The sequence below is a fragment of the Diabrotica virgifera genome, chromosome 3 (assembly GCF_917563875.1).
Source record: "Diabrotica virgifera virgifera chromosome 3, PGI_DIABVI_V3a".
In the NCBI taxonomy this organism is placed as follows: domain Eukaryota; kingdom Metazoa; phylum Arthropoda; class Insecta; order Coleoptera; family Chrysomelidae; genus Diabrotica; species Diabrotica virgifera.
Genome location: NC_065445.1, coordinates 52567329 through 52583654, shown reverse-complemented (window position 1 = coordinate 52583654; position 16326 = coordinate 52567329). Strand labels below are relative to the sequence as shown.

At 32.5% G+C, this 16326-nt stretch overlaps 1 protein-coding gene across 1 annotated transcript in view; it reads right to left on the bottom strand.

Moving 5' to 3' along the window:
* Window positions 1-6779: 6779 nt before the first annotated feature.
* LOC114349254 (uncharacterized) overlaps window positions 6780-16326 on the bottom strand; it is a 49674-nt gene continuing 40127 nt past the window's right edge. Inside the window, exons 3-4 of the mRNA XM_028299614.2 lie at window positions 9658-9787; window positions 6780-7007 (exon numbers count right to left, since the gene is read on the bottom strand). Of these exons, the coding sequence (XP_028155415.1) occupies window positions 6853-7007; window positions 9658-9787 (285 nt within the window). The 3' untranslated portion in view covers window positions 6780-6852. The remainder of the gene's footprint in view (window positions 7008-9657; window positions 9788-16326) is intronic.

Sequence of the window (16326 nt, the reverse complement as noted above, 5' to 3'; positions counted from 1 at the left end):
GGTATATTAGTTGTAATTTTGCATTTCCTTTTATATGTATTATTAATATAATATGTGTTGGAAAATATAGAAAATCCTTTGGAGTTTTTTACAGGTCTGTTGACAAAATTATGGAGTCTACCTACTACCTAACAAACTAGTGTTGTGTTTCAAAAATCCATTCATCATATAACTAAAAGTTTGTCATTAAAAAATTAATAATAAAAAGCAATTTTCAACATATTATTTATTTTAAAATTATTTTATTAATGACAATTCAACTAACTTCAATTTTTCGTCATATGTGAAATTTACAACTCTTTCCTTTTCCTCCATTTCACTGTACATTGTACATATTATACAGATAACATACAAGTCTATATTTATTATACATACTTAATGCACAAATAACTAACTACATACTAAATAAAATAACTATAACAGTACAAAACTGAATAAAACCAAATTGGCAAACAAACAATAATGACAAATAATCGAAAAAGTAAGGAAATGTCATCTTATTCTTCTTTCTATTTATCAAAAATAGTTCAAACGTACCCTAGGTAATACCTAGGAAAGCATTTCCTAGATAAGCAGTTATTTTAGTTGTGAAATGCGATTGTTCGTAAGTATTGACTTAAGAAGTTCCTATCGATAAGAAATACTTAATAAGGCAACTGTTTAAGTATCGTTGGTGAAATCGGGCATGAGAATCGGCCGTAATCTATTTTTCATATCCCTGAGTGGTAAGGGGAGTTCCCCCTAACATTTTGTAATGTTAGGTGGGGATATGTGTACATAATGTACTCTACAAGACGGCGACTACATACAGATTAGAAAAATAATGATCAACGATCAACAAGCTCCGGAGATATTAATCGCAGCATATGTTTGAAGAATCAATTTCATATTTTGAGTGCAAGGATTTTAATAATACCCCTCCATCGAAACCGAAACGATTTCGTTACGACGTCTTGTTTACAACTTTATTAACCGCTCTGTTGAAGTTCAAAGTTTACTTAAACTTTTACAGATAAACTGTATACCTACCTTGAACTATAAAATGGGCTAGTTAGGTTACTTAATGCAAGTAAACAATTAAAGTAGCTGTGAATTAAATAAAAAAAAGTGGCTAAGTATAATCTTAATTGATCCGTGCGTTTTTTTTGTGATAAATTGTGTAAACATATCAGCTTTAAAAATAATATAGTTTACTTAGTCTACACGTAATACTAACAAAGTTATTCAAATTAATTTTAATTCATAAGCTAAAAATTACTTTACTTTAGTAAAATGTTTTTGCAATGGTAAAAATGACTTTTGTTAATTATTTATTAAAAATAATGAAAACATAGGTCTTCTTCTTTCATGTGGTACCAGCAATATCGCTGCATCATTATCATTTTCTGAGCAATAACATTGCAAAAAAGATCTGTGGGATAAACAAAGTGAATAAAATTTAAACTATAATGGACGAATCGTCTTTTTTATGTGTTATATTATGGACTGTTTGGCTCTACTTTTTTGCAATATCAAAGTCTTAACTTCATATTAGCAAAAGTTATAGTAAATTTTTAATTTTCGAAATTTTAGACTTATTTTGCAATTTCCGAAGCAACAATTGATCAGACCACAATTCAAAAACTGCCATTTTAAACCTTTGCGCATGTGCTAAAAGATGAATACTCTAAATAAGATATTTAATTACCCTATTTTTACCGGTAGCGATTTAAACGAAAAAACTGCCATTTTTGAAACTTATTTGTTAATAACTAAAATTCTCGTCCGAACTGTGACGGGCATTTTTGTATTTATAATGTATTAGGTATATAGTACCCAAAAAATTTATTTGCAACCTGGCTGGTCAAGTGTCCCTAACATGGTATATCTTTGCCTTATTTCCTTGGAGTAGTAGTGTTCTTAAAAATAATAATCTTGATGTTCCGGTTTACTTTTTAAATTAAAGTACCAAATACAAATTATCGTCAGAAAATTTTCAGTTTTTCTGGGAGCTGTTTTTGTAATATTTTCAGTCAGCTCAATAAATGACTCAAACCAATTACACAAATCAATATGAATATTGATAAGGAATCAATGGCAATACTTGAAATCATCCACACGCAAAAGCTGAGATATCTGGGACATGTTACGAGTGAAGAGAAAAATTAATTACTTTAATTGATTGTAGGAGGGACAATCCAAAAAGGAGAAGAATCCCATATAATGATGAGTCTTAACCGTTCTGGAGAGATGGTATGATAGAAAGAATATTTAATTTTCCTGAAGCAAAAGAAAAGTTTCAATCTCGGCAAAGAAATAAGCCAAAGTATGATAGAAAAATATCATATCGTCGGCCTAATATGAAAAATGCATTAGTCCAAAATACCTGATTTTACAAGGGAGACAAAACACTTCTTCTTCTTATGCTGGGCCTCTTGGCGTGTTCTTAACCGATTTTGAGCTTGTATTCGTAGCTGAGGGCCGGCGTAGCGGAGTGGTAGCGTGCTCGGCTCGCGTGCCGGTGGTCCGGAGTTCAAATCCTACCGCCGCGGTGCGCCGGCAAGAACAACTAGACATTTTTAAAATGTTTATAGGCCCCAGGTCGACTCAGCCTGAATAAAATGAGTACCTTAGGTAAAACCAGGGGTAATAATAGGCGGTTGAAGCGTAGCACTGGCCCTGTTACCTTCCTTGTATACCGTAGGCCCTAGATATAGCAGAATACCCTGCCATACTCCCAAAGCCACAGTGGTATAAAACGGGAGACTATTATTATTATTCGTAGCTGTGATGTTGACTGCCAGCTATCTCGCCACCATTTAAAGGGCCTTCCTATTGGTCTCTTGCCTGTTATCATTGAATCTCTGGTAATAAGGGCTATTTTCTCGCTCTACATTCTCGTCACATGCTGATTCCACTCTCGTCTTCTGTGTTTTCTCCACCGTACTATATCTTGTATGTTACAGAGATCTCTTAAGTATTCTGTCGTTTGGTATTCTGTCTCTTAGTGTTTTCCCAGTTATTGACCTCAACGTTTTAATTTCTGATGTTCTCAGCATTCTCTTGCTTTCTGCGGTGTCACATTTTGTTTCTGTCGCATACGTCATGATCGGTGTTACACATGATTTGTATATACGCACTTTCCCTTCGAGCCACATATCTTTATTTCTCCAAATGACATCCCTCAGACATTCTGACACGTAAATGGCTTTATTTTATTGCTCTCGGACGAACTCGTTAACATCTCCATAACTACATATTTCGACTCCCAGATATTCGAATCTCGAGACTTGTTCAATTAGTTCGTTGTTAATTACTATTTTGAATCTTATGGGTTCCCTTGACACTACCAGGGATTTGGTCTTAGCTGTTGATATTTTCATCCTGTAGTTCTTCGCCACTGTATTGAAAGTTTGTACCATTCACAGTAGGTTATCCTCGTTATCGGAGATTAAGATTGCGTTGTCAGCATAACACAGGATTTTTATTTGTTTTTCTGCCATCTTATATCCTGTTCCTGTACTTTTAATGTTTTCTGTGATTTTGTCCAGTACTAAATTAAAAAGCAATGTGCTCAAGCTATCCCCTTGTCTGATTCCCGAGTTGATTTCTACTTCCGATGTTAGTTCATTCTCGACTTTTATTCTGGTTGTGTTCTTCGTGTTAATGTCTTTAATTATCCTTATCATCTTGTTGCGCTGATTTTTCTCCTCTAGCAATCTCAGCAATCTTCTAATCTTACACAATCGAAGGCTTTAGCCAGATCTATAAAGCACATTAATGCAGGTTTATTATATTCCAGTGCTTTCTCAGCAATTTTTCTGGCTATGAATATGGCGTCTATCGTGGACCTATTTTTATGTGTTATAGTATCTTCCTTATATAGTTAGACAAAACACTAACTGTACATAACTCCATTTGTATACAGTGATGAGCGCGCTAAAAACCGGCAAAATAACGCATAAGATAGAAAACGTAACACTGTGAAGTAAAACGAGATGAAACTTGTAGAGGTGGAAATTATCGATATACACGTATAAATTAACATTTCATAGTTACCACCTTTAGATGTATCGGAGGAGTATGACAACTGTCACTGTGACAGGAGAATTTTATAAAATACTCCTGTCACAGACGTGTTAAGGTGGGAAACTATGTAATGTAATGTTAATTTATAATGTTTATATCGAAAATTTTCACCTCTACTAGTTTCATCTCTTATTACTTCACAATCTATTATGTTTTCCATCTTTTACGTTATTTTGCTGGTTATTAGCCCGCTCATCACTGTATATCAACTTAATATAATGTGAAAATTGCACAAGTCAAATTGAAATTCATGTTTTTAGTAATTAATTTTCTTAATTATCAAACAATATATTGTGTCATTTTAACCTGTATCCTGTAGGTACTCACCCGTTTACAATCAAAAGATTTGTTATTGTATAAACATCAGAAAAGCATCGATAAATTTGAACTGTTTGGCCACTAACAAGAGCCGATGTTGTAGATCGTTGAAAACCTCCTTACCTGTCCTTTTTCTTACAAGAAGAAGAGAACTGACAGATGATAGGTTAGACTTATGTTTAAGACATGTTTTTGTATTTTTCCTGTAATCCAGAATAATCGTAGAAAATAAACAACAAATATGAAAGTGGCTTCTTTGATTAATTACACAAATTGATAATAAAGGAAAACAAAAGGTTATGGGCCCAGTTCACGAATGAAAAATAATAATAAGGTATCAATAAGCGAATATAGGTTATAACACACATGTACACGATGGAACAAAGAAAAATGTATAACATTGAGGCCCTAACTGGTGAGAATTACTTATCATGGAAGTTTCGGATGTAAATAATATTGGCCGAAAATGAAGTACTTATTAGAGTGTGTAAAAGGTGAAACAAACATAACAAGATTAAGCGAGAACGAGTTGGAAAAATTCCAGAAATACAACAATAAAATGAAATCAATAATTGTTCAATGTGTTTCCGATGCACCGTTAGAGATATTGCGGGACAAAGGACAGGCCTACCATATGTGGAAAAGTTTAGAAAAAAAATATGAGCAAAAGGGGCTACCAGGACAACTGTTCCTAAAAAGAAAGTCGCTGTACATGAAATTGAAAGAGGGTGACTCATTGGAACGATTTATTGGTGAATTTGAGAAAATCCCGAGACAGTTAAAAGCCACTGGGGTACAAATTGAAGATCAAGATATAGTATGTAATTTGCTTTTAACTTTGCCAAAATGCTATGAAACAGTGGTAACAGTTATCTCAAATTTATCGTCTGGTGTACTATCATATGAAAAGGTTAAGAAAAGGTTATTGAGTGAAGAAGAAAAGAGGTGCCTTGGTGCAGGAGCAAGTCGAGTAGTTGGTGTTGAACAAGTTACTTTCAATGTTGACACATCTTGTTATAGGTGTGGAAAAAGAGGCCATTATAAAAGAGAATGTCGAGCAAGAGTATACACAAGTTATTCAAGAGGGTCTGGCAGATTTACAAATAATTACAGATCAAATTTTCAGAGTCAAAGAGGTTTTCAGGATGATCCTAGAGGAAATGGGTCGAATAGAGGTAACAGTTACAGAGGTACCTACGAGAAACTTACATCACAACAGAGGAATGCATAGAAACAACTTCACACAACAGGACGGGTCACATGAGATTGATGATATAACTAATGAAGTGTCTAAGCTATGTTTTATAACTGAAATAGGTAAAAATGTAGTTAATAGTGAAACAGTGAATAACTTAGAATTTGTGATTGATTCAGAATGTACTAATCACCTACTAAAAATGATAAAAGTATATTTACAGATTTGGTAAGTTTGGATAAACCTATAGATATAGCATTAGCAAAAAATGGTAACTATTTATCTGCAGTTGCTATTGGAAATATTAATGTCTTTAGCAATGTATATGATCGATAAGTAGAATGTAAAATTGAAATCTATGTACCACAGTTATGAAAAATTTACTTTCTGTAAAACGATTAGAAATGTCTCAGATTACTGTAATTTTTGAAAATGGTGTAAAATTAATTAGGAACGGTTGTTTAATAGGATCAGGTAAAAGAGATGGTTTATACAAAATCAATTTTGAAGTAGTTCAACAAAAATGTTACTCTGTCCATAATGATCAAAATAAAGAATTTATTAGATGACATGAAAGGTTTTCACATTTAAATTTTAAATCATTAGAAAAATTAATTAAAAAGAGTTTAGTTGTTGGAATAAACAAGGACATAAATATTGGCGGAGTGAATTTTTGTGAACCATGTATACAGGGAAAATTTTCAAGGTTACCTTTTTCAACCAGGTCAAACAGTAATAGAATTTTAGAAATAATACATTGGGATGTGTGCGAGCCAATCAGTCCACAAACAATTGATGGCTGTAAGTATTTTGTCACTTTTATAGATGGTTTTTCAAATTTTACTACGCTTTTTTTAATTAAGCTTTTGTGTAATTTAAGTTTTTGTGGGACTTGTGCAGATTTCATATGATTTTCAACATTAATGGACTTTGCAGATTTCATTTTTACAATTTTATCAAAATCTAGTAAACTATATGAGAAGAAAACAGAGCTGTACGTAGCTTTTGGATAATGCTAACAGTTGCCGTCAAAAGTCTAAAATTGAATATTTTGGACTTATGCATTTGTCATATTAGGTCGACAATATGTAATTAAATACAATTGCAATTCCGATATTATAATTATATTTGCAGGATCTCAATAAGAAAAAGTGTTTACTGCTTTAAACTGATTTCTAACACAATTAAATCAAAATAATTGTTTTCTTATGAAATTTCAAACTTTTAGTTCATTCGAGAACATGTAAATAATTGTTACATTCACAGGTATTTTATACAGCAGTACTTTCAATAGCTTTTTCTGGAAAAGCAACTGGATTTATGTTGGTATTACATGTGATTTCGATGACACCGGATTTGACGCTGTTGTATTCTGCAAGTTCGTTGTAGAATCCGACCATACAGTACAGTCCATACCAAAGCACCACTAAAAATAAAAACAAAGTAGCATAAGAATACTTAATACATTTTATCAAAAAAGTAACATAAAGCTCTGTTTTAACCCTTAACTATTGAGGTGGATGTTTCAAGGCGTAGTCATTGACATGCAGTATGTTATACCGTTGCCTATCCTCCTTTGTCTTTAATATGAGTTTGTCTTATATCACTGTATTTGTTTTTTTACATCAGCTACGGAGTGGTTCTTTACACTGCTGTAGAATAAAATACTGCTCTAAATAAAATTTGTTTTAACTTTATTTTTTCAAGAAAATTATGAACGCATGCATGATATTACAAAAATAGTGGAGGTTCTTAAAAAATATTTATAAACTTATTTACAAAAAAAAATTCGGGCACTCGTGGGAGTGCCGACAGAAGTGAAAACTTCTTACGAAGCAAGCCCCTTCGGGTACACATTCTATCCCTCCTCCAACCAATATAACTTCGGTCGAACGTATACGCAATTCAACCTATAGTATATAAATTACTAATATCTGCCGTGTCGATAACGATCGCGAGTTCAATGCTTTTTTCCAATCCAAAGAGAAGTGATATACCTACATTATATACCCATTCGGTGCATGCTATACTATTAGCCGGAGAGATAGAAGTGGATTTTGTGCGTGATAAGTAATATGGAAAAACTATACGGGGATATGTTGAATTATTTGTGTGCATGGCTTTCAAAGTTTCATGGCGTTATAAGGGGTCAAAGTCGCGGTTTTTATTATTTTTTTTTTGTAGAGGTATTAGGTCCTTTAAATACTACTACGTCTCCTGCATCGGAAAATATTTCACCATTGTAATATCATAATTGTGCAGATAGTTTAGCGGCTCCAATGGCAGCTTTATTGGCCAAATCTTTGCAAACAAATTCAATACCAGCTTCATGAAAATCTAGTATATTAACACCGATATATAAAAGTGGAAATAAACTCCTTTCGTCTAATTATCGCCCAGTAACAGTTCCATCAACATCAGTTAAAATAATGGAAAAATTAATAGCTAATAAATTAATATTCTTTTGGTTTGAGCATAATGTTATTCCAGTCTCTCAACACGGATTTCTGCCGAACCGTTCTGTAACTAGCAACCTTCTTCACTCCCTTAATGAATGGACTTTATCTTTGGACCAATATGAACCGATTGACATTATTTATATAGATTTTTCTCGTGCATTTGATAAGGTACCCATACAAAATTAATGCTGAAGTTAGAACATTACGGCGTGCGTGGTGAGTTGTTATTGTGCTTAGAAAACTTCCTCCCTGAAAGAACTTTTTCGGTCAAAGTGGAAAATGACTGCAGTGTTCCACGTGCGGTAGCCAGTGGTATCCCTCAATGATCAATATTAGGGCCCATTCTGTTTTTGTTGTACGTATCTGATTTAACGTGCGGATGGCAGTCAAAATCAGTTTCATGTGCCGATGATTTAAAGTTATATTACTGTCCCGATATTGTTAATACTCATCAGACTGACCTTAACCAGCATCAGAATGGAGCATGAAATACTCAGCGAAGATGCTAGACTACGAGGTCATCACTATAAATTGAAAAAGGAACCTTTTAAAACTACTGTGAGGCAAAACTTTCTTTTATATGGAGTTTTTGATAAATGGAACAGTTTAAGTGATGACATCGTAGGAGCTATTAGGTTAAATAGTTTCAAAAACAGGTTTGATGAGAACTAACTGGACATTGTATGTGCAATGTTAGCAATTTTTGTTAAAATAGTTGTTATAGTTGTTATAAAATGTAAGGATATATTTTATGTTTTTTTCTTTATGAGAAAAAATATTGTAATTTTTAGGTACCTACTTTCTAATTTTTATATCTATTTTTAATTTGCTATTGTTGTAAGAACTTTTTAAAAAATCTATTCTTTTGAATATTTGTTTTAATTTAATTTTTATTTTGTAAGAATTAGTTTTATGTTATATTATTTAGTTTAAGACCTACAATTATTTTGTACTTTGAGCCATATAAGTTTTGCTTTGGCTCGATATTATTGTATAATAATAATATTAATAATAACGTTTTATGGTAATCAATGAAGCATGCACAAAATATGCTATAAATAAAAAACACAAAATGCTAAATACAAAGTTGTACACGTGTACAACTTTGTGTACGTGTACTTGTAAGTACACGTCATCAATAACTGTACAGACATTAGCAAATTTTCAATATGCAAAATACTCAATCAATGATGTAGAATGGATTAATATAAAAAATTTATAATAGTGACATGCAAACAAATAATGTAAATAGAGTTTTCAGAAAAAAATTCTAAAGGTAACTAATCGTCCAATAAATAATGTACGTAACTCATTTACCGAAGACGTTTTTCCATGACTATTTCATTGTTAAGTAAGAAAAACTACGTTTATAAAATCTTTTGTTCTGTTCTAATATAAGACAATAATGCGGCATTTCAAAAGATTTGTATTCTTTTCATTGTACGAATTTTTTAATTATGTATAGTCACTTATCCATTAGCGTATACTGATATGGGAATTAAGGAGAAGAATTACCTATTTTTTATATCATTATTTGTTTAGTGCCTGTTTTGAACAGATTTCCTATATGTACTTGATGATAATATCATCACGTATATCAAAGTATATTATACTTACTACACAGAAGAAAAAGGGCTGCTATACTAAATGATTTATACTCGAAGACATTTATGCCAGCAAATACCGAGATTATAAAAAGATTTGACATTTCCAGAATTATATATAGGAACACATATTTTTCGTTACCCTAAAACACAATAACAAAAATGATTAAAATTTTAAATTTACATTATACACATACATAGTTTCAAAAGTTATGCATCACCCAAAATTTTCGCTCTATTTTCAGAAACTACCGTTATAGGCCTGGATCCCAGCAAAAAAATTTTTATCAATAGCAAGCTGAATATGTATTTGTTACTAGCGTAACAGTGTCTAGTCGGACAAACTTTGATGTATGGTAACACTGGAACAGGGGAAGTTTTAATTGTGGAACATGATTTTTTAATTGTGGAAATTGTCATCCTGACAAGTTTATGATTGTGAAAAACTAGCAGGTTGTTTTTAAGTTTATTCAATACCAAACTTTATATTAAAATATATGAAAAAATGTTTGTCCGACAAATATATTGGGCATTTTAATAAGTCCGACACGTAGAAGATGTCAAATGACAGGAATTATGTTGGTGACAAAATAGCAGTCTGATTTTTGCAGGGAACTTGCACATAAAAATATTTTTGCATAAAATTGTTAATTTATGTTTAAAAATGTTATATTCAAAATATTACGTCTTAACAATGAATGGTGTACGTACAACAACTGATCAAAGTTCCGCGCCCAAAATTTCCGTTTCAAACAACTTCAAAAGGAGCTGGGTCTGACGTCACCAACCACTGTTCTCGTTCGCCCGTTCAGTGAGCTATTGCATGGAATGCATTTTGCCATTGCTAGTTGTGCGAGTCGAATAACTGTGTTGTTTGCTCGGTGTATTTAGTGTATAATATACTTTATCAAAATTGAAAACAAAACTGCCTAATATAAGTACTATATAGTGCCGGAATGCCAAAGCACAACTGTCAGAATATCCAACAAACATTTTTTACTGATTAAAATGGTTAAAGGCAGGCTTGCGAGATAAAAAGGATATTTCACAAAGAAGCAAAGGTCTTTATTTATGTGAGGATCATTTCGATGTGAGTATTTATCTAATTAGGTACCTAGTAAGACATTTTCTATTTCAAGAAAAAATATTAGTTGTCGTTTCATGAAATGTGCCTACTTAAACTTGTTTATTGGTTACAGTTGGAACAAGACATGGATAACAACTATATATAACTCAAGATTATGGGTGGTCCCAAAAATATTAAGTTAGGTGTTGTCCCGCACATATTTGATTGTAAACTAGATAGAAAACGAGCTTTTTCTCAGCCTGTGAGGGAAGGAAGCAGCCCTTAAAAGGGTTAAACGACAACTTCTTGAAGATGCCGCATCTACATCTAAGTCTGTTCTAGAGGACAATGATAATAAGAGACAGTGTGATCCTAATTTTACAAACTTAGTTCAATCAGGATCTGAATTAAACCAACCAGCTTTACCTCAAAAACGGTATCTCAATAAAGGTATTCAATGTAAATTTCAAAGGAGTGTTACAGTCGAATTGTCACTATTGGAAATACATAATAAGGATGCAGGAACTTCACCTATAAAAGACTTGAAAAGATTATTTGAAGATACAAGAAGTGAATCAGGAAGATCTCTATTTGAAGATAATAGTGAATATAGTGGTAGTGATGACGATTGGTACAATGAAAGTGATTCTGTATCTTGTGATGAAGATGCGAAAGAAGAGGAAGCAAAACAATTTAAAAGTTTGTCTCTGAATTTTACAGTGATGGAGTTTCAATACAGACCTAGATTGTAAACGTTTCGTTTTATAGGTTTTAGTTAATGGAAATAAAATATAAACAATGCATCTATTTTTAACTCTAAAAAAGATAAGAACAGGACACACATTTATGTCTCTTGGAGATGATTTCGCCATAAGCGAAAGAAATGCTTCGAGAATATTTGCAAAATCTGTTCCATTAATTAGTAAATATTGAAGGTCTTGTATTTTTAATCCCCAAGTTAGTTCAATTAAGGCCGGCCATTGGTAATGTTATAAGTATAGCCGATCCCATCACCTTTATAAAGTACACCACTCATAATCTAGAGCATATATGTATACCGAAAAATGCTTAACCTACTAACAATATATGTCGCTAGTTCCAGCCATATTTTTGTTATCCTACCTGTTGTGTATTGTTTATAAAAAAATGTGAAAGTTTTGCTTTTTTCTCAATAAATATAAGAGCGTTTATATCTAAATTACTTAAGTATTTAAATGAATTTCATGATAAAATTCCGTTTAGCACTACAGTAGAAGTAATGGAAGGATATAACGTTAAAAAAATGTGAATTAATAAAGTACTTTTTGCGTGGTGTACTTTGAAAATAAATTTCTGAAATTAATAGAAATTGGCATGTGAAACGTAAATATTCGACATATAATACGAATACAGTATAGGAATCTGTAAGAATCTAAGCTCTGTTAATGTAGCCATTATGTATAAGATGGCGCTACGAAAAATATTATATACATGTGCAAAATTCAGGAGCGGTATGGCCCGTTTGAAACTTTCCTTTGGAAATTTCGGTACTGTATAGAGAGTAATACCGTTTTGAGGGATGCGGGTGGTTCATTATTGCGTACTTGGAATAATATCAGGGCCCCGTAACCGGGCGTGCAACGCGTGCGGTGCACGCGTGCGTAACCCCAATGGGGCGCCAAACCGAAGGATTGGTAAATAAGAAATATTTATTTTAAATGAGATAATCATTTTTATATACAATTTTATTTATTTCATGAACAATAGAGAAATCTCAAAAATCAAATATTGTGTTATTACTGAAAAAATGATTATTATTCCCGTCCTGAAATGTTGAACGTACTCCGTCTAAAATATATTACATTTTATTGTCCCTTCCTAATTTTTTTCTTTGAAGTATGTAGATAGATTGAATTACGCTTGCCATATGAAAATCAAACATCAAATCACACTCCTTGACGACTAGAAACATAAATTAGTACCCATAACGCAACTTAGCAGTTTTATTCCTATAAAGTGAATCTTTTACTCTAATGATAATTACCCTTAAGTAAACACATACTCTATGAATTATGATTATGTATTTAACTTGGGTATTACCTTTTCCCGTAAAATTAATAATGTATTAATAATAATTAAAGTTAATAATTAATAAAATTAATATGAAACCATATGGTTGCTAGTTATGCAGACACCCTATATAAAATTTGTTTGAAAACTTTGATATAACAAAATATTATTGTTTATTTACTTGAATGTATATTTTTAATTTAATACACAGGGTGCTTCATTCATGTTGCAAAAAAATTTAAGGGGAAAGACGCAAAATGTCGCCTCTCAAAATTTTCCTGTGTTTTAAATGTGTTCATTTTTTTCGAATACTGAGAAAACTAATAAGTATTTTTAAAAAAATTAAACGCAGAATGAAAGAAAACGTTATTGCCGAGGGCCGACAGTCCCTTAGAATAAATAAAAAGTTTCTTTTGAATTAAATATTTGCAATTCACTAAATTTCCTCTGTTTTCACTAAGTTTTCAGGAGAAGTTTTTTCAGGAGAAGAATAGGAGAAGTTTTAATTGTAGAACAGTTTAAAAATTTGGAACGTCAGATTACGAAAACGCTCCATGTATTTTTTCGAACAGAACTTCCAATTGATTTGTTACTGTTTCATTAAACTCTCATGCAAAAATCATATTGCTATTTATCAAAAATATAATTCCTGCCATTTGACATGTTCTTCGTGTTAAACTTATTAAAATGCCCAGTTGGTGATAATACCAGTCTGATTTTTGCATAAGAGTTTAATGAAATCGTAACAAATCAGTTGGAAGTTCTGTCAGACAAAATACATGGAACGTTTTCGTAGTCTGATGTTCCAAATTTTTAACCTGTTCCACAATTAAAGCTTCGCCTGTTTCAGTGTTCCCGTACATCAAAGTTTGTCCGACTAGACACAGTTAAGTTAAAAATTTTCAGCTTGTTATTAATCAACTTCTTTTTTGTACGCGAGATCCAAGCCTATAATTCAAATTTAACTTATAAATAAGTGATTTTTACTCAGGTCAGCCGTTATGATGAAACATTTTATTTTAGGGAATATAGTATGGTATAGTTAGACCCATACCCAGACATCCAAAGTGAAAGTTATCCTCCAACACCAAATTGTTCTATATGGTCCACATAATGTTCAGAAAAAAGTCACACCATTTTGAGCGTCGGGTTTGGGGGGGAGAGGGGGGAGAAATCGGTAAATTCGTAGTTTTTTACGTTTTTCGTCAATATTTCTAAAACTATGCGATTTAGCATGAACAACCTTCTATACAAAATTGTTCTACATTAAATTTGAAACAAAAAAGGTCCTATGCATAACCCTTCTAAAATGAACGGTTCCAAAGTTACGGAGGTAGTATGTTATAATTGGTCCAAAAAAGGCCTAACCCAGACATCCGAAGTAAAAGTTTTCCTGCAACACCAAATTGTTCTATATGGTCCACATATGAGTGATCGCGTCTAACCTTAATTTATACCGTTTTTTTTTAGTTGTTATATGCATGTTTATCCGATTTTTTTGCCGGTACGGCGAGCTCTATTTCAAAAATCTTCTAGTTTCCTCCAAATAATATTTTTTCTAGATTTTTTGTGATATTCTAAATAAAATAAGTTTCTTGACATTTTTCTCCAAAGTTAATGGTTTTAAAGTTATAAGCGATTTAAATCCGAAAAATGCCAAAACGCATTTTTGGATTTTAAATCGCTTATAACTTTAAAACTGTTAACTTTTGAGAAAAATGTCAAGAAACTTATTTTATTTAAAATGTCCCAAAAAATCTAGAAAAAATATTTTTTGGAGGAAAACTGGAGATTTTTGAAATAGAGCGCGCCGCACCGACAAAAAAATCGGATGGACATGTATATTTAACAATTAAAACACGACGGTTTAAATTAGGGTTAGACACAATCACTCTTTAGAATCTTCAAGCTGAATGTTTAAACTTCAATTTAAGAATCTGGCAACCTCAAAAGTTCTAATTTAAATATGAGTTTTTAGGCCTCGTAAATGAGCATTTTCGCACTTTTCAGATTTTAAATCGCCTATAACTCGAAAACTATCAATTTTTGAAAAAAATTACAAGATACCTTTCTTGTTTAGAATGACCCACTAAACTTAAAAATATATGTTCCGGGGCAAAAAAACGTGATCTTTTCTATTTGTTTATAAAAATTGTTTAAACAGTTTCTGCCCAAAAATTCCGCCCGGCACCCTTCAGATTTGTTTAGAGGGGACATGTTTGAATAGGAATCCACAAAGAAACCGAATCAGAAATTTTCCCAGACGGGAGCGGTCTCACCACATGGACTAAAATAGATTTCTCCAATACTTTTGGTTTAGATTTTACCACGAGATACGAGCACAGTATTTATCCAAGTAAAATTTTCAGCGAGACCCCGTCCTTAAACCGCCTACTAAAAAATTAAAAGTTCGCACCTGATATATAAAACGATTTCGAGTCATCTTAGCGAGGCCGCACCTGCATACTCTCTGTACTTAACTAAACTATCGACTTACTAAAAATTCTGCCGTTTGCGGCCTCGCTTAGATATCTATTGCGTTATTTCTCCGATAGAGGCAGCATCTCTCGGGAAAGAATCTTTTCTCTCTGTTGCGCCGGCATTTGGGGACCTCTCTTTCATACAACGGCCGGCCTTAAATTAAACATAACCTTAGCATTTCAATTATTAAAGACGATTAAAATGTACTATACAATCCCCAGAATAACCTAATCGCTTTGTTTTGAAAAACCCTCATGAGTAATAGTACTTATGCTTTTTAAACCCTTTAGAAAAGTAGAAATTTCTAAAGATTTATAAATTTCACTTTGAAACTATATAATTGATTGTAGAACTATAGAAGAATACAAATACTACCTGGTAATTTCCAATTAATTGCGATTAAAATGTAATATACAATTCCCGTAATACTCTAACCGCGTTGTTTTCGACTCCTAGTCCGGTTGACCGTGGTCCGTGACGTCAGACCGAGACCACTAGAAGCACGTTCAAGTGCCTCCTAAGAAATTTGAATTTGATAGCATTTTCAAAGCCTCGTAATAAACGTATGGGTTAAAAAATTGTTTTTTTGCATGCAAGCGTTTTAAGATCATGTTACCTTATGTTTTTTAATATAATTTTAATATTTAAAAATTTATGCAAGTTCCCTATTGGAAGTTCTGTCCGACATGGGACAATAGATGGGACGTTTTCGTAGTCTGAAGTTCGAAACCTATAACCTGTTCCACAATTAAAACTTCCCCTGTTCCAGTGTTCCTGTACATCAAAGTTTGTCCAACTAGACACCGTTAAGCTATTAACAAATTTTCAGCTTGCTATTAATAAACTTTGTTTTGGTACGTGGGATCCAGGCCAGGCCTATTAGAGATCATATATGAAAAAATTATTATAAAGTTGAAAGATATTTTACTGTTTTATAATAAATCAAAAATTTAAATGGGCCCGGATAGCTCAGGCGGTAGTATGTCTGACTTTCACGCAGGTAGGCCGTGGTTCGAAACCCAGCGCCGGCGAGAAAAGCTAGACATTTTTGACAGTCTGAATAAAATGAGTACCTTGGATAAAACC